Raw genomic sequence first — 23,494 nt, 5'->3', positions numbered from 1 at the left:
GTGTTTAGAGGTCAAGGAGGAGGAAAGGTTGGGCCTCCTAATGAGTATTAAGGTGGATAAGAGCCCTGATGAGATTTACCCCAGTTATTGAAGGAGGCAAGAGCTGAGATTGTTGGGACCTTAGCTCGTATCTTTGTGTCACAGGCAAAGTCTAGAGGGCAGGCAAGGGGCAAACATTCTGCCTCTATTTAAGGTGTTCTAATTGTACAAGACATTGATTTGGTTGCTCTTGGAGAATTGAGTGTAGTTCCAGTCTCCACACTACTGCAAGGAAAGATTCACAAGAACACAGTAGGGCCTTTCCATTTACTGTGTGAGTCCTGCTCTGGTTTAACTCATCACAGTGCAACACCTCACACGTGTAAATTCACCAGCCCATCTCCCTTTTATTCAAAATCGTTTCTATATATTTCAAACAACTGCAGATATCCCTGTGGAAAACCATCGATCACAGACCAACAGCCAGAATAAACACTTTCCAATTGTATCATTTACCTTCTAGGGGCAAGCTAATGCTGAATCCAAATGACCAAGTTTACTATGGAGTCTTTACAACTTCATTTCATGGATCTGCCCGTCTTGAGGGATCTTGAGAAATACTGAAGTCAATTTTTGACAACATCCACTGTCCCAGCCTCAACAATCATTGTTGCAACCACCTCAAAAGTCTCAGTCAATTGACCTTTTTTCGTGACTTTTTGAAAACTTAAAGGCTGTGATCACTGTTCCCAAAATCCTCTCCCACTGAAACTCCATTCACATGGCCGGGCTCAGCTCCCAGTACAAGATCGAGTCTGGTCTGGACTCCAGCTCGAACATTCACACACTGTTTCAACAAACTCTCTGTGTGAACAGAGAGAAATTCATGTAAGTTCCTCTTTGATCATTTTCATGCTCCATTAGAGAATCTCCAGTTTCTCAGTTTTTCCAACCTACTGTCCAGCCCTCGATATCACTGACATCCAGAGATATTCACTACACTGACTGGTGTCTAATGCCTCGCTTCCTTGCAGTTGATGTTTTGATCTTGCTGTGCACTGACGTGCAGGTGGCCGGCACACTCTGTTTATGTTCTCCTGCACAATTCTCTTTGCAAAGGCTGGGGCTCATGACTCATCAAACTGTGTTCAGACACTCACCAGCAATCTCATCCCCAGCGTGGAATCTGTCCATGATTTGTCCAGATGTTGATGAACTTACTGTGTATCACTCTGAATGACTGACATTGACTTGTGTAACAGGGGTCCTGTCCCTGTTGAAGAAGATCAAGCCTACCTGCGTAGGCCTTAGCCTATTTTTGCAATTTCAGCAGGATATCTGCTCCGTCTCCTGGCCCAGCTCAGATGGTTTAGTGGTCACCGTCCACCAGGATGGTGTGACTCAGGGTGTGAGATTCTCAGTAGGAGAGTGTCAAGGTTGTTTTCTGATAATGATTGTTCTCTGACCCGAGGTTTTTGTGTCTCACGTAAACAAGCTGTTTCTGATGTTGAGACATGATGGAGGGGACAGATGACCGTCAAGAGATGGACTGAAAGAGAATGGTCACTGTAAAGATCTCCCCTGAGAAGAGGGACTGAGAGACTCCAGTCAGTGTAGAGATCTCCCCTGAGAGGCAGGGACTGAGAGACACCGGTCAGTGTAGAGATCTTCCCTGAGAGAGAGGGACTGAGAGACACCGGTCAGTGTACAGATCTCCCCTGAGAGAGAGGAACTGGGAGACACCAGTCAGTGTACAGATCTGTCCCTCAGAGAGAGGGACTAAGCACATTGAGGTGTGTGGTTTTTGTTTTCGAGAAACCAGACAGTTTTGGGTCCAGGCATGTGTGATATCTCATCACAATCTCCATCACACTCTGCCTGTAGATCGACACTGTTCTTGGAACCAGGAGCACACTTATTACCTACAATGGTTTCTAGAAGTGAGCGGTCCAATGGGAGGAGGGGCTGCACTGGGCCTGGTGGTGGGTAATCAGCCTGGCCGGATGACTGACCTTTCAGTAGTTGGTCAGTTAGGGAACAGTGACCACAACTCCTTAACTTTCAGGATAGCTACAGATAAGGATAAGTATGGTTCTTGTGGGAGAATCTAAAATTGGAGTAGGGCAAATTACGAGGGCATTTGGCAGAAACCATACGTGTTAATTGGGAACACCTTTTATCTGGCAAGTCCACTTCATAAAAGTGGAGGGTGTTTAAAGATCAATTGCACAGAGTACAGGAAAGGAATGTTCCTGTTAGAAGGAAGGATGTGAATGGAAACATTAGAGAACCTTGGACATCCAGAGGGGTGATGAATTCAGTCAAGAAGAAAAAGGAAAACATGTAAAGCTTCGGAAGTTTGGATCAAATGGAGCACATCAGGATTACAAAGAAGCCAGAAACGAACTCGAGAAGGGAATTGGGAAAGCCAGGAGGAAACATGGGAAGTCCTTGGCAAGTAGGATTAAGGTGAATCAGAAGGCATTCCATACAGACATCAAGAGCAAGAGGATAACTAGGGAGAGGGTAGGACCACGCAAGGATAAAGGGAGCAACATTTCTTTGGATGCAGACAATATGAGTGAGGTATCAATGAGTTCTTTACTTAAGTTTTTTCCAAGGAAAAGGACACGGAGGACCAGGAGATCAGTGCTGAGTGTATAAATACGTTAGGGTGTTTAGAGGTCAAGGAGGAGGAAAGGTTGGGCCTCCTAATGAGTATTTAGGTGGATAAGAGCCCTGATGAGATTTACCCCAGTTATTGAAGGAGGCAAGAGCTGAGATTGTTGGGACCTTGGCTGGTATCTTTGTGTCACAGGTAAGGTCTGGAGGGCAGGCGAGGGGCAAACATTCTGCCTCTATTTAAGAAGGTGTTCTAATTGTGCAAGACATTGATTAGGTTGTACTTTGAGAATTGATTGTAGTTCCAGTCTCCACAATACTGTAAGGAAAGATTCACAAGAACACAGTACCAGTTACTGTGTGAGTCCTGCTCTGGTTTAACTCATCACAGTGCAACACCTCACACAGTGTAAACTCACCAGCCCATCTCCCTTTTATTCAAAATCATCTCTTTATATTTCAAACAACTGCAGATATCCCTGTGGAAAACCATCGATCACAAACCGACGGCCAGAATAAACACTTCGCAATTGTATCATATACCTTCTGGGGAAGCTAATCCTGAATCCAAATTTACTGGTAGGCCTCGGCCTACTCTTGCCTTTTCAAAAGGATGTCTGCACTGTTTAATGGCCACAGTCCCCCAGGACGGTGTGAGTCAGGGTCTGAGATTCTCAGTGGGAGAGTGTCAAGGTTGGCTTTTGATGGTGATAATTCTCTGACCCCAGGTTTTTGTGTCTCACGTATACAAGCTGTTTCTGGATTTGTGACACGATGGAGGGGAGGGTCAGAGAGGTTTGTCACCAGGTAGAGACGTAGCATTCAAGATTTGTGCAGTTCATGGAGTGATGGAGTGATGGGTGTCTGGTGAGAAACTAAGGCACCGTTCCCCTCTCAGAATCCAGGGGAATATCGCTCTCTGTATTGGGCCCAGATGTGTAGGCAATCTGTCTGTTATCCCACCCCTCCCTCTCATCCACCACCCTCCACTCCTCAACTTACCACCAACCCCATACATTCCTTATGCCACCCTGATCTTCACCCCCTCCCTCCTACTCAACATCCAGATACTCCTCACACCCCCTCACATATGTGATCTGTCTCTCTCTCCCTCCTCCCTCTCTGACTTCGTTCTCCCTTGTCTCTTCTTCTCTTTCTCTAGCTCTTTCAATCTACTCCATTTCTTTGTCTATCCATCACTCTCCCTCCCTCTCTCTCACTATCTCTATCTATCTTTCCATCTCTTCCACCCCGTATTCCATACATTTGATAAAATGGCTGTTTGTAACCAAAAAATCTGATCCAACAAACTCCCTCATCTCACCTCCCCCATTATCTGGTTCCCTCCGCTCCAAACCGTTTCCTATCCACAGTAGGAGGGAGGGCAGAGTCTCCATAGGGGCAGGCCTCATCTTTAAGCCTCCCACTGTTACTTCTCGTTTCCATGACTGAGGCAGCCCACGAGTGTGAGTTCCTCGAGACAGCCCCTCCCCTCCTGGTGACATGTTCTGAATCTTAATAAGGTCCGTGACTCTCTCAGTAGCTCACAACCTGGAGTCAGGGCTGAGACAGACCTCAGCCACAAAGGGGCAGTGGGAGGCATGAAGACAGGTCCCTGCTGGAGCAGATCTGGGAGAAGCTCAAAGTTTCTGGAAGAACAGTGACAGGTAGGCTCACTTCTCTGTCTCAGGAGTAGGAGGGTGTCCATTCGGCAATGCTACCCCTTCTTGTGTGGTCCAATCCTCTTTCTTCCTTTCTCTCCATCTGTCAACATCTCTCTCCACTTCTCTCCATCTCTCAACCTCTCTCTCCCTTTCTCTCCATCTCTCAACCTCTCTCCCATTCTCTCCATCTCTCAACCTCTCTCTCCCCTTCTCTCCATCTCTCAACCTCTCTCTCCCCTTCTCTCCATCTCTCAACCTCTCTCTCCCCTGCTCTCCATCTCTCAACCTCTCTCTCCACTCTCTGATAAATCCCCTCCAATATCTTCCTCAACTCTGCCCAGAGTCCATGCTGTAAATTCTGCCATTGGGTGGGTGAGGTTCTAGAAATTTCTATTGCCTCACTGACTCCCACCCAACTCTCCCTCTCTTGTGATCAATATGTTTTTCATTCTCTCCCTCATTCTCCCTTTCTCTCATTCTCTGCCTCCCCCTTTCTCTCTCTGCCTCACTTTCCCTCACTACCAAAGTATCCCTCCCTCTCTCCCTCTACCAATACCTCCCTTCTCTCTCCCTCTGCACCTTTCCCTCATATTCTCCCTTTGTCCATCTCTATCTGATTATACATTTTCTCTCTGTTATTCTCTCTGTCCCCATTGCTCACACTCTCTGACTTGCTTTCTCTGTCTCCCAGACACAACCCTTCCATTCATTTCTTTCTCAATCTCGTACTCTCTCTCCATCTCTCCAGTGCTGTTTTTCATCTTCCTTCTTTTCACTCTCCCCCCTTCTCAGCTATTCTCTCTCATTGGCACTATCACCCCATCTTATTTTCTCCTTCTCTGTTCATTTCTGTATGTCTTGCTCGCTAGTTCCCAACCTCTGCTTCTCTCTCCTCATCCCTCTCATTCTATCTCTCCCACCCTCACTCTCCCTATCCTCCTCCCCCCCCCTCTCTCTCCCTTCCTCATTATTTGCATTCCAATCCGTCCTTCAGCCTTTACCATTTCCTCTGTGTGATGGGGTCAGTGAGAAAACTGCCATTAGGCAATTGTGCATTCACAGAGATGTCCCACACTGAAACAAGGCCTTCCAAACAACTCATCCAAACCAACCAATCTCCCTTGTTGAGCTGATCCTGTTTGCTTGCGTTAGCTCCCGTATCCCTGTAAACGCTATCTACCCATCACGGTCTAAATCCCTCCTAAACATCGTAATTGTTGCTGCCTCGACCACTTGTTCTGTCCTGCTGTGATTTAACTTTCCAAATTCACCTCGAACTTATCTGACTTAAATTTCATCTGCCATTCCTTTGTCAGACCGTCTGAAATAAAGACACACCAGTAGAGCCATTACATCTTTGCTCCATCCTGTTATAACTGTAAAGGGGGTTTCTTCTTTTTTCTCTTTGTTACTGTGTATGTAAACAAAAGGGCTTCTTTTGTTTTGTTAAAAGCAGGAATGTTTCTTTGTTGCGAGAGAGTGCTGGGAGAATTGTATTCCTTTGTAAACCAAATGGAGATTAATGTTCTTTCTTCTGAGTATGTAAGCTTTTGTTGATGGGCTTTTGGGGAGATCGGCGCGAGGGGGTCGAGAGAGAGGACGCAATGCTGTAAGCTGGGCGAGGATCGGACCCCAAGCGGGGGTCCGAGGCCTGGAGGTACTCCGAGGAGGGGGGCATGAAGCTAGATGTGCTTGGTTGACCACTCGGAGGGTCCTGAGCTGTGAGTCGAGGAGTTCGGAGGGGATCGAATGGTGGCCAGAAGACTTCAGAAATTGAGCTCCAACGGTTGTGCACAAAGTGGTTTGGACTTTGATAAGTTTTGCGCCTTTTCTTTAATTTTTCTCTTTATATATACTGTATCGTTATTAATCACTTAGTTATAGTAACCTTTATAAATTGTACATTTAATCGCTTATGGTGTACAGTCTGTTTTTTTGGCGAGGCGGGGACATCACACAGCATCCACACCAGCTGATTACCCAGTTTGGCGGGGCCGAAGGCTGCTCCCCCTAGACGGAAACGAGCTGAGCGAGCCTGAGGCGACCCAGGGGGTTACATTGTGGGGGCTCGTCCGGGATTGATTTCTGAGGAAGCTGTGTGATCACCCTTTTTAAATTGTGTCTGCGGCGAAGAGCTGGTGTGCCTTTGTGGGTGTGCGATTGCTGGTTATCACTGCGTGTGTGTTGGGTGGGGTGGCTGCTGTTGGTAGCCTGGAGGTCGTTGTTCGAGTTCCGACTAGTGCTGACAAAATGGTGGTGGGACCATGGGTTGTCCGTGCTGTTTGGGGAGTGAGGAGTGACAGGTTGGGATGTTTCAGCATTGGTGGGCTCCGCCCGGTTGTTGGAATAATGTTCAGCCCTAAAGGGGCGGAGGCGTGGGCGGAGCAGACCTCTCAGTTGTTGGGTGAGTGGCAGTGCTTGGCTGAGGAAAAGCGACAGGGACGGGTTGAAAGTTTGATTAGGCGGGCTGGTGACTTTGTTAGAACTGTCGGGCGCAATTACCTCGAAGTGACAGCTGCCAGTTCTGGGAAAGTGTGGGAAAATGTGTGTGGTTCGACTGGAAGTCAAATGCCGCAGCTGGGGGGGCTTATCATATCCGTGGCAGGAGATTGGTGGAAAGTTTCTAGGGTATCCCTTTTTCCTAGGGAGGCAGATAAATTGCTTGTGGTGCCAAGGGGATCTGTCAAGGGGATCAGTTGTTCCGTTGATTCGAGAGGTGTCGGGAAACTTAGAGGAGGCCCAGTGGGGGAACGGCTTGGGGTCTCTGGGGGAGCACGTTCCCAGCAATGTACCAACGAACTCCCGAAAGGAGCAGACCCTATTCCTGAAGGCTTAGAGGGACCAAGCACACAGGTGTTGTTACAGATGGATGGAAGTCAAGTTAAAGCCATCCTCGGCACCGGGGCGCCGGTTAAGTTGCTGTACAATTTGTTTTATAAACGTTATTGGAAGCACTTACCCTTGACGACATTGAGGGCACTGGAGATTCGGGGTACCAGTGCTGGTGATTATCCAGACGACGGTTGTTGGTCAGTGAAAATGGAGCTCTTAGAGGCAAATGTGGAGGAGACTGAGGTTCGTGAATCGTTAATGCTGATGTGTCCGGACACTGTTGAGACAGGCAGCGTTTCTGTTCTAGAGAGAACCAATATCCTGCTGGTGCGCTTGGGGGCCTGCCCGGAGGAGGCGGGTGAGCGCTGTTTGGAGGCATTGTCAGTGCACCCAGAGTTTCGAGCTGCTTGTGCAGACGTGTGTAGCAGCATTGGGCCGATACCGAATTCAAACAAGAGCCAGTGGTGGTACGGCCTGGGGGAAGTATCTGAGGATGAGACCCTCTATGTGGACGCTGCGAAATACCACGAGGGAGGGGAGTTGACTGCTGAAGACACCTCGGAGAGAGAGAGGTTGCGGCAACTGGCCCCTACAGCCGTGGAAGACGTAGGCAGCGTGTGTGTGGATTATAGTGCATTGAAGAGGCGCACTGTCAGTGACCAGAATATGGCCCTGAGGGCCGGAGAGGCGATGGCCTGTTTGAGTGGTGCGACGTGGTTTAAGGTGCTGGATCTGAGGAGTGGATGTTGCCAGATCCGGATGAGTGGGGCCGACAAGGAGAAGACGGCCGTTATAAATTCCCTAGGAGTCTTCCAGTCTGAAAAGATGCCACAGGGCATATCTGGAGCCCTTGCAACCTTCCTGCGGGGCAGGTGGAAGACCATAGGGGATGTGGAGGCATTTGGAGTTTTGGTGTATGTGGATGATCTCTTGGTATTTGGATTTGCCTCAGGAGAATATGAAGTGAGGTCGTTGCAGGAGCAGCTGAGAAGTACCGAGTTAAAGTGTTTTCTGGACAAGTGCCAGGGCTGGCGAAGGTCGCAGCTCGTGAGTGACTGTCTCTACGGAATCAAGTTTGAAATGAAGACAGAGAGACTGGAGAAAGTGATCTGGAACCATTCGGAAGACTTGCAAGTTGGAGAGAATGAAGAAAGTTGTCTGACTGAGGGTAATAGCAAACTGAGAACCCGGAGAAGGGAGTTTGCGGAGGTGAAAAAATTACAGGCAAATCTCAGAAGAGAGAAGCAGAAGCTTGAAGGGAACCTGAAGATGACCATCGACAGTTCAAATGAAGTGCAAAACCCGAAAGTTGATCTGGAAGAAGTCATGAGGAAGAAAAAGCTGGAGAGAAGTGCAGTGAATACTGAACAGGAGGCTGAAGAGACTGTGGGAGCAGTGCAGGCCACGTGTTTCCATTTGGAGAAGATCAAACAGCAGCTACCAATCACAGAAATGAGGAAGAATACAGATTCGATGGATGATGTGCTGGATGTGTGGTACATGCTGCCTTTTGCTGACTTTCCCTCGATTGAGGAAGAGACCTTTGGCCCTTCTCCCATTGAGTCAGGTGTAGCGGGGAGGGTTAGCTGTGTGCAGTGTGGAGCATGTGTGAGAGGTTGAGAGAGGAGTTGGTAGTGGGCCCAAGGTACCCCCAGCTGTGTATGAGCCAGAAGGGTTTAGGTGAGGGGGTACGGAGGTCTCAGAAGGGTTAGGGAACTCCAAGAAAGTTGGCCTAAGTAGAGCCTGAGGAACAGGGCGTGAGGTTTACTGTGTGGGGAGGAGATGTCACTGTTTGTGTTTGGGTTACGGTGTGTTGGCAGGAAAGGTGGCGAGTTATTTAGTAGTCATGAGGACATGACTTTTATTTGGTGGGGAGAGTGTAAAGGGGGTTTCTTCTTTTTTCTCTTTGTTACTGTGTATGTAAACAAAAGGGCTTCTTTTGTTTTGTTAAAAGCAGGAATGTTTCTTTGTTGCGAGAGAGTGCTGGGAGAATTGTATTCCTTTGTAAACCAAATGGAGATTAATGTTCTTTCTTCTGAGTATGTAAGCTTTTGTTGACGGGCTTTTGGGGAGATCGGCGCGAGGGGGTCGAGAGAGAGGACGCAATGCTGTAAACTGGACGAGGATCGGACCCCAAGCGGGGGTCCGAGGCCTGGAGGTACTCCGAGGAGGGGGGCATGAAGCTAGATGTGCTTGGTTGACCACTCGGAGGGTCCTGAGCTGCGAGTCGAGGAGTTCGGAGGGGATCGAATGGTGGCCAGAAGACTTCAGAAATTGAGCTCCAACGGTTGAGCACGAAGTGGTTTGGACTTTGATAAGTTTGGCGCCTTTTCTTTAATTTTTCTCTTCATGTATATTGTATCGTTATTAATCACTTAGTTATAGTAACCTTTATAATTTGTACTCATTTAATCGCTTATGGTGTACAGTCTGTTTTTTTTTTGGCGAGACGGGGACATCACACAGCATCCGCACCAGCTGATTACCCAGTTTGGCGGGGCCGAAGGCTGCTCACCCTAGACAGAAACGAGCTGAGCGAGCCTGAGGTGACCCAGGGGGTTACATAACCTTACACCAACCTTCTTTACTGCCCACCACACCACCCATTTTTGTGTCATCCACTAATTTATTAATCATGCACCTCCATTCTCATCCAAGCTGATTGTACAAATGACAAGCAACACTGACCCCTGACCCCTGACCCCCGGAGCACACCACTGACCACAGGCCTCTGATCCTTCCATCTCCCATTTTAGATCCAAGTCGCTCGCTCACCTAGTTCCCATGTGATCACACCTTCCCAAGCAGACAATGAACCATCGCCCTCTGCAAATATGTGGTTCCTCTGCAGACAGAGTTAAGTGCACTAAGTTCCTGTGAGTCCACATCACAGGTGACCTCACTTGGTTCCTTCATATCACCTCCCTGAACAAGAAGGCTCCAGTGCCTCCACTTCCTAAGAAAACTGAGGCAAGAAAGGCTCCCTCTCCCCCCCCATCTCCCCATCTTAACTGAATTTTACAGGAGCACCATCCTGACAAGCTGCCTCTCCATCTGGTATGGGAACAGCAGAGCATTGGACCGGAAGTTCCTTCCAAGGGCTATGAGAATGGCCGAGAGGATCATAGCGGTCTCCCTAATACTCAATAGGGACATTTATCAGGAGAGCTGTATACGCAGGGCCCTTAGTATTATCAACAATCCCACCCATCCATCCAGCATCCTCTTTGACTTTCTACCATCAGGCAGGAGACTCAGATTCATAAAGTCAAAAATGGTCGGGATGGGAAACAGTTTCTTCTCCCAGGCCATTAGGCTTCTGAACTCCTGAATTCTGAACAGAATACAGCTGTTGCATTGTATTCGAAGTGTCACTGGTTAATCTGTTTCACACCTTACAATATTTGATATTAATGCACTTCAGCTTGTTATTATGTGTGATTCATCTGTAGATTTTATTCTGGTGGAATAAATTCTTATGGTGGAATTCTTCATTAAGATGGAGAGTGACAGTTAATTCAGAAGCAAAGGTTCTGAACTTAAAGAAGGGTAACTTTGAAGGTATGAGATGTGAATTAGCTAAGACAGACTGGCAAATGATACTTAAAGGGTTGACGGTGTATATGCAATGGCAAGCATTTAAAGATCACATGGATGAACTACAGCAATTGTTCATCCCAGTTTGGCAAAAGAATAAACCAGGGAAGGTACTGCACCCGTGGCTGACAAGGGAAATTAGGGATAGTATCAAGTCCAAAGAAGAAACATATAAATTAGCAAAAAAAAAGCAGCACACCTGAGGACTGGGAGAAATTTAGAGACCAGCAGAGGAGGACAAAGGGCTTAATTAGGAAAGGGAAAAAAGACTATGAGAGAAAGCTGGCAGGGAACACAAAAACTGACTGTAAAAGCTTTGATAGATAAGTGAAAAGAAAAAGATTGGTCAAGACAATGTAGATCCTTTACAGTCAGAAACAGGTGAATTGATCATAGGGAACAAAGACATGGCAGACCAATTGAATAACTACTTTGGTTCTGTCTTCACTAAGGAGGACATAAATAATCTTCTGGAAATCTTCGAGGGTCCAGTGAGATGGAGGAACTGAGGGAAATACATGTTAGTAGGGAAGTGGTGTTAGGTAAATTGAAGGGATTAAAGGCAGATAAATCCCCAGGGCCAGATGGTCTGCATCCCAGAGTGCTTAAGGAAGTAGCCCAAGAAATAGCGGATGCATTGGTGATAATTTTTCAAAACTCCTTACATTCTGGATTAGTTCCTGAGGATTGAAGGGTGGCTAATGTAATCCCACTTTTTAAAAAAGGAGGGAGAGAAAAACCAGGGAATTATAGACCGGATTGTCTGACATCGGTGGTGGGGAAAATGCTAGAGTCAGTTATCAAAGATGTGATAACAGCACATTTGGAAAGAGGTGAAATCATCGGACAAAGTCAGCATGGATTTGTGAAAGGAAAATCATGTCTGACGAATCTTATAGAATTTTTTGAAGATGTAACTAGTAGAGTGGATAGAGGAGAGCCAGTGGATGTGGTATATTTAGATGTTCAAAAGGCTTTTGACAAGGTCCCACACAGGAGATTAGTGTGCAAACTTAAAGCACACGGTATTGGGGGTATGGTATTGATGTGGATAGAGAATTGGTTGGCAGACAGGAAGCAAAGACTGGGAGTAAACGGGACCTTTTCAGAATGGCAGGCAGTAACGAGTGGGGTACTGCAAGGCTCAGTGCTGGGACCCCAGTTGTTCGCAATATATATTCATGATTTAGATGAGGGAATTAAATGCAGCATCTCCAAGTTTGCGGATGACACGAAGCTGGGCGGCGGTGTTAGCTGTGAGGAGGATGCTAAGAGGATGCAGGGTGACTTGGATAGGTTAGATGAGTGGGCAAATTCATGGCAAATGCAATTTAATGTGGATAAATGTGAGATTATCCACTTTGGTTGCAAGAACAGGAAAACAGATTATTATCTGAAAGGTGGCCGATTAGGAAAAGGGGAGGTGCAACGAGACCTGAGTGTCATTGTACACCAGTCATTGAAGGTGGGCATGCGGGTACAGCAGGCGGTGAAAAAGGCAAATGGTATGTTGGCATTCATAGCAAAAGGATTTGAGTACAGGAGCAGGGAGGTTCTACTGCAATTGTACAAGGCCTTGCTGAGACCGCACCTAGAGTATTGTGTGCAGTTTTGGTCCCCTTATCTGAGGAAAGACATTCTTGCCGTAGAGGGAGTACAAAGAAGGTTCACCAGATTGATTCCTGGGATGGCAGGACTTTCATATGAAGAAAGACTGGATCGACTAGGCTCGTACTCACTGAATTTAGAAGATTGAGAGGAGATCTTATTGAAACATACAAAATTCTAAAGGGATTGGACAGGCTAGTTGAAGGAAGATTGTTTCTGATGTTGGGGAAGTCCAGGACGAGTGGTCACAGTTTAAGGATAAAGGGGAAGCCTTTTAGGACTGAAATGAGGAAAAACTTCTTCTCACAGAGAGTGGTGAATCTGTGGAATTCTCTGCCACAGGAAACAGTTGAGGCTGGTTCATTGGCTAGATTTAAGAGGAAGTTAGATATGGCCCTTGTGGCTAAAGGGATCAGGGGTATAGAGAGAAAGCAAGTACAGGGTTCTGAGTTGGATGATCAGCCATGATTGTACTGAATGGCGGTGCAGGCTCGAAGGGCCGAATGGCCTACTCCTGCATCTATTTTCTATGTTTCTATGTTTACCTTCATAAGTTACCGTGTTATGTGTACTACTGTGTTTCACTTTCTGGTTCAAGGAAACATCTCATTTCTATATACATTATATGTCATGGTCCGGATCGGTTCCCCTTTAACTTTAGTTAGGTTGCGTTATGATCTGGACCATTGACTCCTTGTTCCCTTCTAATTCCATTTCACGTGTCCCTTGAGCTTAGCCATTAAGGTACCCTACTCCCGACTGGAACCGGCAGTTTATAAACCCCTGGCATTAGCTGTTCGGGGCGAGAGTGTGAGGAAACATTAGAAAGATGCCATCACTACCACAAGCCAGAGTTATCCAGCCCGCATCGGAGTGCCGGCAATTCGCCTTCCTTCGCCAGAGTGGGTCTGGGCAAGGTCAAACTGCCAGGGGTGAGTTGAAGGCGGAGTCCTGGTTCAATGTTCATGCCCAGTGTCCGTGTCTTTCCCTCGAAGAAGAGTGTTGGCTCGGTGCCTGATTTGAAGGCGGAGTCCTGGCTCGATGTTCCTGTCCTGTGTTTGGTGTCCACGTTTCTGGCTGCGGCAAATCAAGGTCCCAGTCTCCAAGTCCAAGGTCCACAGCAATCCCAGTCCCCAGGGTCCCAGTCATGCCCGTCATAATCCAAGTTCCCGGTTTCCAAGTCCACGGTCTGCGGCAGCGCCAGTCCCTAGTCTCCTAGTCCGAGGTTCGTGTTTCTCTTTGTCCTCCTTGATTTCCCGGTTCTCTGTGTAGCGAGTAATAAACACTATTTTATTGAACCTAAGGAAGACGTGTTTGTGTCCTGCTTGTGGGTCCTCTCCCAGCACCCTTGCCCCACCCTGTGACATTATATGGCTACGTACGTTATATACATGTATATAGTTAACTGACAATAAATTTGACTTGACTGGGACTGCGCAGGACTTGGTAGACCCGTCCACCACTCTGCCATCATCAGTTCTCTTGGGCATCTCTTTTAAACACTAAGACTAATTGATGAGACCTGTGCAAACCCATGCTGACTTTCCCAAATCAGTCCTTTCCTTTCCAAACTCCTGTCTCTCAACCCCTGATGCCAGGCTCACACACCTATCCCTGCAGACCTTCTCAAACAAAATCACAACATTAGCCCCTTTCAGTCTGTCCTTCCCTCAAATGGGACGAAGGAAAATACTATTTCCTCCCTTGCTTCCCACAGTGTCTTAGGATGCACTTGGTCCGATCCCAGGTATTGATTCACCTTTATATGCTTCAAGACACCCAACAACTCCCCGTCCCTTCCTAATATCAATATTGTTCCAGCACTGTTCTCTTCCCTGAACTCACTGCCTTCCAGGAGTATCCCCACAGTAAACACTGACAAGAGAATTCACATAAGACCTCAAGTATTTATGAAGTGTCCATTAAGATCACTTGATAACAGATGGGCAGTGGAGTTCCCTGGGTCAGGATCTGGTCCGGTGCTTTGTTAATAAAGTCATTGTTAATCAGCACAGAAACGGGTCCTTTGGCCAAAGTTGTCCATGGTCCCATTCTACATTTAGTCCATATCTTTCTCAGCCTTTCCTACCCACATCCATATACTTATCCAAATGTCTTTTATGTGCTATTATTGTACCTGCCTCAACCACGTTCTCTGGCAGCCATATACATACAACCCTCTGGAATAAAGTCCTATCTGGCTGAACCAGTCCCTATAACTCAGGCCCTCCAGTCCTGGCAACCTCCTCATTCATCTTCTCAAAGTTCAAACCAAATTTTATTATCAAAGTACAGTTATGTCACCATAGACAATCCTGAGACTCATTTTCTTGTAGACATACTCAGCAGGTCGATAGAATAGTAACTCTAAGAAGATCAATGAAATAATTGGTCTTTGTTCCAGGGACATCGGTATCTGTTTCGAAGAGACGGTCTACATCTGAACTGGAGGGGTACTAACATTCTTGCAGGAATGTTTGCCAGTGCTGCTCGGGGGGGGAGGGTTTAAACTAGATGTGCAGGGGGCAGGGATCCAGATCCAGAGGGTTGGTCAGAAGGAGCATGGGGTTAAATGTGTAGAAGGTTTGGGTGATCTTGAGAAGGTCATCAAAATTCAAGGTGCAATTAGCCCGATGGAAGTTCAAGGAGCTGGGTTAGGTACAATAGACAGTGTTTTAAGCAAAGAGAGGAGGAATGGGCTAAGAATTCTATACTTGAATGCGCGTAGTGTCAGAAATAAGACAGATGAGCTTGAAGCTCAGACGAAAATGGGGAACTACGATATTGTTGGGATAACAGAGACGTGTCTGCAAGGGGATCAGGCCTGGGAATTGAGTGTACCAGGATATACATGCTATCGTAGAGACAGAAATATGGGAAGAGGGGGTGGGGTGGCCCTGTTGGTGAGGAATGAGATTCAGTCCTTAGCAAGTGACTTGGGAACAGGGGAAGTAGAGTCTGTGTGGATTGAGCTGAGGAACAGTAAGGGTAAAAAGACCCTAATGGGTGTTGTGTACAGGTCCCCAAACAGTAGCGTGGATATTGGGTACAAGTTGATTAGGGAGTTAACATTGGCATGTGCTAAAGGTAATGCAGTCATTATGGGAGATTTCAACATGCAGGTGAACTGGGAGAATCAGGTAGGTGCTGGACCCCAGGATAGGGAGTTTGTGGAGTGTCTAAGGGATGTATTTTTGGAACAGCTTGTGCTTGAGCCAACCAGGAACGAGGCTATTTTGGACTTGGTGATGTGTAATGAACAGGAATTGATAAGTGATCTTGAAGTAAAGGAGCCATTAGGAAGTAGTGATCATAACATGATAAGTTTTTATCTACAATTTGAGAGGGATAAGGGCAGATCAGAGGTGTCAGTGTTGCAATTAAATAACGGAGACTACGGAGCCATGAGGGAAGAGCTGGCCAAAGTTAGATGGGCGGATGCCCTGGCAGGAAAGACAGTGGATCAGCAGTGGCAGATATTCTTGGGGATAATACAAAAGATGCAAAACAGTTCATTCCAATGAGAAGGAAGGATTCAAAGAGGGGGAAGGGGCCACAGTGGTTGACAAAGGAAGTCAGAGATTTTATAGCATTAAAGAAAAAGAAGTATGACAGGGCTAAGATGAGTGGGAATACAGATGATTGGGAAAGTTTTAAGGAACAGCAGATCTTAACTAAAAAAGCAATACGGAGAGAAAAAATCAGGTATGAGCTCAGTCTAGCCAGGAATATAAAAGGGGATAGCAAAAGCTTTTTTAGCTATGTGAAGAGAAAGAAGATAGTTAAGAACAATGTTGGCCCCTTGAAGAATGAATTGGGAGAAATTGTTATGGGAAACAGGGAAATGGCAACAGAATTTAATGCGTACTTTAGATCTGTCTTCACCAGGGAGGACACAAGCAATCTCCCAGATGTATGGATGGGCCAGGGTCATAAGATATCAGAGGAATTGAGACAGATTGACATTAGGAAAGAAACAGTGATGAGTAGACTGGTAGGACTGAAGGCTAATAAATCCCCGGGTCCAGATGGTCTGCATCCGAGGGTTCTAAAAGAGGTGGCTCAGGAAATTGCGGATGCATTGGTAATCATTTTCCAATGTTCCTTAGATTCAGGATCAGTTCCTGAAGATTGGAGAGTGGCTAATGTTATCCCACTTTTCAAGAAGGGAGGGAAGGAGAAAACGGAGGCCTAACGTCAGTCGTGGGGAAGATGCTTGAGTCCATTATTAAGGACGAAGTAGTGGCACATCTTGATGGCAGTAATAGGATTAGGCCGAGCCAGCATGGATTTACCAAGGGCAAATCATGCTTGACTAATCTGTTGGAGTTTTTTGAGGGTGTAACAAGGATGTTAGACGAGGGTAAGCCAGTGGATGTTGTGTACCTAGATTTTCAGAAGGCATTCGATAAGGTGCCACATAGGAGATTGGTGAGTAAAATCAGAGCTCATGGCATTGGGGGCAGGGTTTCAACATGGATAGAAAACTGGTTGGCAGATAGAAAGCAAAGGGTAGCAGTGAATGGGTGTTTCTCGGACTGGCTGGAGGTGACTAGTGGGGTACCACAGGGCTCTGTATTGGGACCACAGCTCTTTACGATTTATGTCAAAGATTTAGATGAGGGCATTGAAAACTATATCAGCAAGTTTGCTGACGATACTAAACTGGGTGGCAGTGTGACATGCGAAGAGGACGTTAGGAGAATACAGGGAGACTTGGATAGGCTGGGTGTGTGGGCAGATACTTGGCAGATGTCATTCAATGTGAATAAATGTGAAGTTATCCACTTTGGAAGCAGGAACAAGAGGGCAGAGTATTGTCTGAACGGTGTAGAGTTAGGTAAGGGAGAAATGCAAAGAGACCTAGGAGTCCTAGTTTATCAGTCAATGAAGGTGAATGAGCAAGTGCAACAGGCAGTGAAGAGGGCAAATGGAATGTTGGCCTTTATTACAAGGGGAATTGAGTACAAGAGCAAGGATGTCCTTTTGCATTTGTACAGGGCCCTGGTGAGACCACACCTAGAATATTGTGTACAGTTTTGGTCTCCAGGTTTAAGGAAGGACATTCTGGCAATTGAGGAAGTGCAGGGCTGACTTACGCAGAGAGATTGGAGAGATTGGGCTTGTACACGCTGGAATTGAGGAGATTGAGAGGGGATCTGATTGAAACGTTTAAGATAATTAAAGGATTTGATAGGATTGAGGTAGGAAATATGTTCCAGATGTTGGGAGAGTCCAGTACCAGAGGGCATGGATTGAGAATAAGAGTTCAGTTATATAAAACAGAGTTGAGGAAGAGCTTCTTCTCCCAGAGAGTTGTGGAAGTGTGGAATGCACTGCCTTGGAAGACGGTGGAGGCCAATTCTCTGGATGCTTTCAAGAAGGAGCTAGATAGATATCTGATGGATAGGGGAATCAAGGGATATGGGGACAAGGCAGGGACTGGGTATTGATAGTGAATGATCAGCCATGATCTCAGAATGGCGGTGCAGACTCGAGGGGCCGAATGGTCTACTTCTGCACCTATTGTCTATTGTCTATTGTCAATAAATAACGAGAACATGAGATAATGAGTTAAAGAGACCTTGAAGTGAGATCATTGGTTGTGGGAACATCTCAATGGATAGGCAAGTGAGGGTAGTCATCCCCTTTTGAGGGGTAGTAACTGTTCTTAAAGCTGGTGGTGCGAGTCCTGAGGCTCTTGTTCCTTCTACATGTCCTTTCTTTGTTTCGTGACTATCTGGAGAATACTAATTTCAGAGTTGTATTTGGAATCATGCTTTGATAATAAATGAACATTTAAGAGGAGCAGCGAGAGACAGCGAGCCTGTGGGATGTCGAACTGATGGGATGGACTGTAGTTTTTGATGAGCTCTCGATCTTGGTCTCTTTGGGGGCTTGCATGGTGGGCGATGGAGGGCAGGCCCTCTCTGCTGGAACAAGTGGGAGGAGGTGGGAGGCTGGAGGGTCGATCCTATTGCTGCTGCTGTGCATGGGAGGGGAAACGGGGGCATTGGGGTTCTAACATTTCCCTGTCGTTAATTCTTTGGGGTTTTTCTTCTGTTTCATGAGTGTCTGTGCAGAGTAAGAATTTCAGGTTGTATACATTCTCAGATATTAAATCAAACCTTTCGATGAAGAACCCATGGAAGTGAGATCGTTCGTTGTGGGAACATTTCAAAGTTGTGACACGTGAAGTTGAATGAAGTTATCCCCTTTTATTCAAGAGGGTTAGCAACTGTTCTTGAACCTGGTGGTGTGAGTCCTAAGGCTTCTTGTCTGTATTATTACCAGTTTAATGACGTTTTTCCTAAAACAAGGCAAATAAAACTGTTTAATGCTGAGTAATGTGAAGAATGGTGGGAAGAATGAGATTAGGAAATCAAAAGAATAGAAGGACAAGAGAAGCAAGGACAGAGCGATCTGGGGGTACAGGTCAAAAGTTCCACCCAACATGGTGGAAAAGTGATCTGAAATCTTGGACCACCAGACAAGGACGGAGGTTTGAGGGCTTTGTAGAGGGTCCAGGAGAGATGTACCTGAGTCACTCCAGTCAACAGGAAGAGTGTGGGGGAGCTGAGGGAGTCTACAAGCAGATCCTACACAGGTTGACCCATCAGTAGAAAGGTCTCACGTGGGGTTTTATTGTGTCTTCTTTTACCTGATTTGACCAAAACCACCCCTGAGCAAGACCAGATCACAAAATGTCGATTGTGGGACATTCACAAAATGGTGGCCACCATTCCTCCCATCACATAGGAAGGGCAAAGGCAATGTTCTTGACTCATCCTAGTTCAAATACATTTCTTATTTTAATTCCTTCAGGTCCAACAGAGGGACCCTCTATGAAGGGGTAGGTCATGGAAGAGTCCCTTTCTGATGGCACGGATGGTGGGGAGGGGTGAATGTGTGATGCCATTGGTGAACCCCATCTCCCATTCTCATTACAGATTGACCGCCCTCCGTTGATCGAGGGAAGACCTGCCGACGTTGCAATGGATGCTGGGAAGGGATGGAAAATGGGAACGTTGCTCTGGGCTGTCCTGTTCCTGGGGGGTGTGGGGGCTGTCTGCCAGATTGGCAATGCCAGAGAATGCCGCCGTGCATCCCCAGTACCAGGGAGCAGTCTGGCCGGCGAGGGTTTTGATGTGGTAACGTTGGACCGCAAGGGGGCATACGTGGTGGACGTGGAGAGCTGGAGACGTCCAGGCGGGGCCTGCAAGCTCTGCAGGAATACTCTGATGAGGGGTAGATGGCAGCGCCTCCCCCTGGCCGTGGTGGATTGGCGAGCCCAACGTAGATGCTACCGGACTGTAAAAAGCAGGCTCTTCCACTCAGCCTCTGCCTTCAGCAGTTCGGTCAGCTCCAGTGTGGATAAAAGCTGGAGTGTTGGCCTGGGGATATCCAAATATTCAGTGTCAGTAGGTGTAACAGTGGCTGGCTCCAAATCTCGGGCCATGTCCTTTGCCAACCGTAAAGCCCAATCAGACAACTACAGCTTTTCCAGTCAGAAGTTCCTTTGTCGCCTTTACCGTTATCGTCTGAGGAACACACCCCCTCTGGCATCTGAGTTCTCCAACCAGCTCAAACAAATCACCAGCAGCTCCTATGCAGGAGCCCGGCACCAGTATCGCCAAATAGTGCAGACTTTCGGGACACATTACTTCCGGTCAGTGGAGGTGGGTGGTTCCTACAAGGACGTGACGGCCATCCGCACCTGTGAGGCCGTTTCTCAGGGCCTCACTGCTACTCAGGTGAAGAACTGCCTCAGTGTGGAGGCCAGTGTTAGCGTGTTAGGATTTGGCCATACATCAGCTCGAGCAGGTTACTGCAAGAAGCAGGCCTCGTCCCATACCCATTCCCACAGCTTCCACCAGGCCTTCAGCGAGAGGCTGACAGAAGTCTCAGGAGGCCATAGTACTGGGCACACAGACATCCTCTTCTCCTCCAGTCCTCGGGCCTTCACCAGCTGGATGAACAGTCTGACGGCCTCACCAGGCATCATACACTACCGGCTGGCCCCCCTCCATTTCCTGCTGCCCAGAACCAACATTCGCCGGAAACATCTGAGGCGCTACCTCAGAGAGTACATCATGGCCAACGCCATGAAACGTGACTGCTCCAGAACCACCTGCCCTGCTCCTGGGAGGAAAAGCCGCTTCAATCGCTGTTCCTGCCGATGTCCGGAGAACTCCTTGGTGGACCGTCAGTGCTGTGCCAAGCAGAAGGGTGCAGGGCACCTGGTTGTCACTGTAATTAATGGCTCCGGTCTCTGGGGCGACTATCTCTCTGGCACTGATGGTTTTGTGGTGGTCTCTTATGGAAATGCCAAAGCTCAGACCAGGGTGGTGGACAACAACAACAACCCTACCTGGAATGCCAGACTGGACCTGGGGGAGGTGGTTGCCCACAGCTACATGAAACTCATCCTGAAGGTCTATGATAAAGATCCCTTGCGGAAGGACAATCTGGGGACCTGCAAGGTGCCTCTGATCTCTGGTGTCACTGATCTCACCTGCTACCTTAAGCATGGCAAGGTCACCTACCAATTGTCCTTCATCTGTGGCCTCCACTTGCAGGGTCGCACCTGCCACCAGTATGCCCCGAGTCCAGGGGCCCGTGAGATCTCTGGGCTCCTGTGGACCAACCAGTCCTTCCACTCGTCTGACTCCCCCACCGCCCTTCCCTCAGGGAATGCCCTCCTCAAAGTTATCTACCCCTGACCTTTGACCTCTCACCAACCTCACTCCCAGGTCCAACGCTGCTTCCTATTGCCACAGTACTGCTATCATACCACCCTCCCCTCTTTCCCTCTCCCCCATTCATCATTCCCATTGCCCAGATATTTGCCCTCTATTCTCCATGACCCTGTACCCATCATCCTCGGTGTCTCATTAGTCCCATTGCCCTGACCTTTCCCCTCTCACCCACTCTGGCCCCAAGGAACAATTCTCTCCAGGACTTCTTCCTCACATCCATGCCCATGAGAGACCCTACATTTCACTCACACCTCACCAATTCCTCAGATTCTCTGGGCACTAGGAATTCCCAGTGGGAATGGGAGTCCCGGCTTGCCTGACTGCACCAAGCTTTCAGGCACTGGTGTTTGAGGGTATAGGGTGGGAAGGCCATTGACGACACAACCTCTCTGTATCTGTCATATTGCCACTGTATCACCCCAGCAGAAACCCCTCACCCCAACAAAGACCTGTATTGGAGGGAAGGTGCCCAAACCAGCTTGCCAAACAGCAAGCAGCTTAATGGCTTGAGCGTAACGTAATTTACAGATCCGCTAGGCCCGTGCAGGAGGTGACTGAGAGCAGGCTCCCTTTCCCATAATCCTGTTGCTGACAGGGGACCAACTGGAGAGTCTCCGGCTGACCTGTGTCCCAGGACGGGTGGCATGTCGGACCAGGACCATCATCACAGGAACATCGTACACCTCCCTGTGCACGAGAAGCTTTGCAAAGAGATGCTTGGGAGACAGAAGAGATTGTCTGATTGCCTTTTGCCTTCTTTGTACAACTTGTGTTTTTGCAATAAACATCACTGAGCATCATTTAGCCTTTGGGTGTGAATGGTTACCGTGGTGATATGGGATGTGGAGTTCCAGGGTGGTGAGGACAGGAACGTGGGACAGGGAGGGGGAGGTGAGGAAGGGTATTGTCCCCAGTGGGGTTGATGGCAGGAACACGGGAGATTGGAGAAGCCGGAATCGGCAGGGACAGAAATCAGCATCACAACACGCACCACAGAGACCGTCCAGGAGAGACACCGTCTTTACCAGGGGTCTGTGAGTGGGAGAGATTTACTCTTTAAAAGCGATCTGAGATGATAAAGAGAATCCCTCTCTGATGGGAGAAGGTCACTTTCCACCAACCATTCCTGCTCTTCACTTCAGATCTCCACCTTTACAAGTTCACATTTTTCTCTCTCTCTCTCTCTCTCTCCCTCTTCCTTTCCTTCTCTCTCACTCTGTCTGCCTCTCCTCCCCCCTCTCCCTGCCCTTTCCTCCTCTCTCTCACCCCCTCTCCCTCTCCGTCTACTTCTCCCCATACCCTCTCCTCTTCTCCCTCTCCACATCTTCCACTCACTGTTCTTCCCTCTCTCCCTCTCCCCCTCCCTCCCATTCTCCCCTCCCCCTCTCCATATCCCCCTCGCCCTCTACCCTTCCCCCTCTAACTCACCTGCTCCTCTCCCCTCTCTCCCCCCCTCCCTCTGCCCATCTCCCTCTGCCCCTCCCTTGTTCCCCTCCCTCTCCCTGGTCACAAACAGACCATAACGATACACAAGTCACAATTCCTATGCAGGCCTGTCATTCCTGTCACCACCTGTACAACCACACTGAAAGGCCACACAGAGTTGGTGTTTGAGATAACAGGCGATTTATTCAAAAACTGGTGTGCACCAGGAGACCAGACAAAGCTCATCTACTGAGCATGAATTTGGTATGGCTTTTACACTCCTGAAAAACTACATTTTGATAACAGAATGGTGGCTACAGTAAGACTAAGTGTCTAAGTCCTGATTACAGAATAAATTACAGGCATAGAGTCATAGAAAAGTACAGCACAGAATCAGGCCCTACAGCCCATCTTGTCCATTCCAAAAACATTTAAACTGCCGTCACCCATCGACCTACACAGGGACCAGAGCCCTCCTTACCCCTCCCATCCACGTACCTATCCAAACCTCCCTTAAACGTTGAAATCAATCTCACATGCACCACTTGTGCTGGCAGCTCGTTCCACACTCTCACGTCCCTCTGAGTGAAGAAATTTCCCCTCATGTTTTCCTTAAACTTTTCACCTTTCAACATTAACCTATGATCCCCTATTTTGGTGTTATAAATTGGAGAAGTGGGCTGAGTAACTTTTGGTCCTGAGGGAACAGTAGAATCCATGTTTTAAGTTGTTGGCATGTGATCAACATAGTTCCGTTAATGTTTGTGCAGGGACGATAAAGTGTGAGCTTCAATTCATTGAGAGTTGTGACGTGAATTGCCAAACCTAGACCAGTTGATGATTGGTCAACAAACTCTTGCTCCGTTCCTTCCCTCCACCGTTTGTTGCAGTTACCTTCTCCCTATCTTTCCGTTCCAATGAAGGCTCTCTGCCTAAAACGTCTACTGTCCAATTCCTTCCACAGATGCTGCCTGACCCATTGAGTTCTTCCAGCTTTTTCACTTGCAC

At 47.7% G+C, this 23,494-nt stretch overlaps 1 protein-coding gene across 1 annotated transcript; it reads left to right on the top strand.

The window, feature by feature from the left end:
- The first annotated feature begins 4,170 nt into the window (after window positions 1-4,170).
- Window positions 4,171-21,851, top strand: LOC132382750 (perforin-1-like). The gene is made up of 2 exons (XM_059953200.1): window positions 4,171-4,268; window positions 19,253-21,851. The coding sequence occupies exon 2, from the start codon at window positions 19,298-19,300 to the stop codon at window positions 21,023-21,025; it is 1,728 nt and encodes a 575-aa protein (XP_059809183.1). The 5' UTR covers window positions 4,171-4,268; window positions 19,253-19,297; the 3' UTR covers window positions 21,026-21,851.
- The last annotated feature ends 1,643 nt before the right edge of the window (window positions 21,852-23,494 follow it).

Source organism: Hypanus sabinus, chromosome 29 (assembly GCF_030144855.1).
Source record: "Hypanus sabinus isolate sHypSab1 chromosome 29, sHypSab1.hap1, whole genome shotgun sequence".
In the NCBI taxonomy this organism is placed as follows: Eukaryota; Metazoa; Chordata; class Chondrichthyes; order Myliobatiformes; family Dasyatidae; genus Hypanus; species Hypanus sabinus.
The sequence above is the reverse complement of the archived record's forward strand: the minus strand, read 5'-3'. Positions and strand labels throughout refer to the sequence as shown.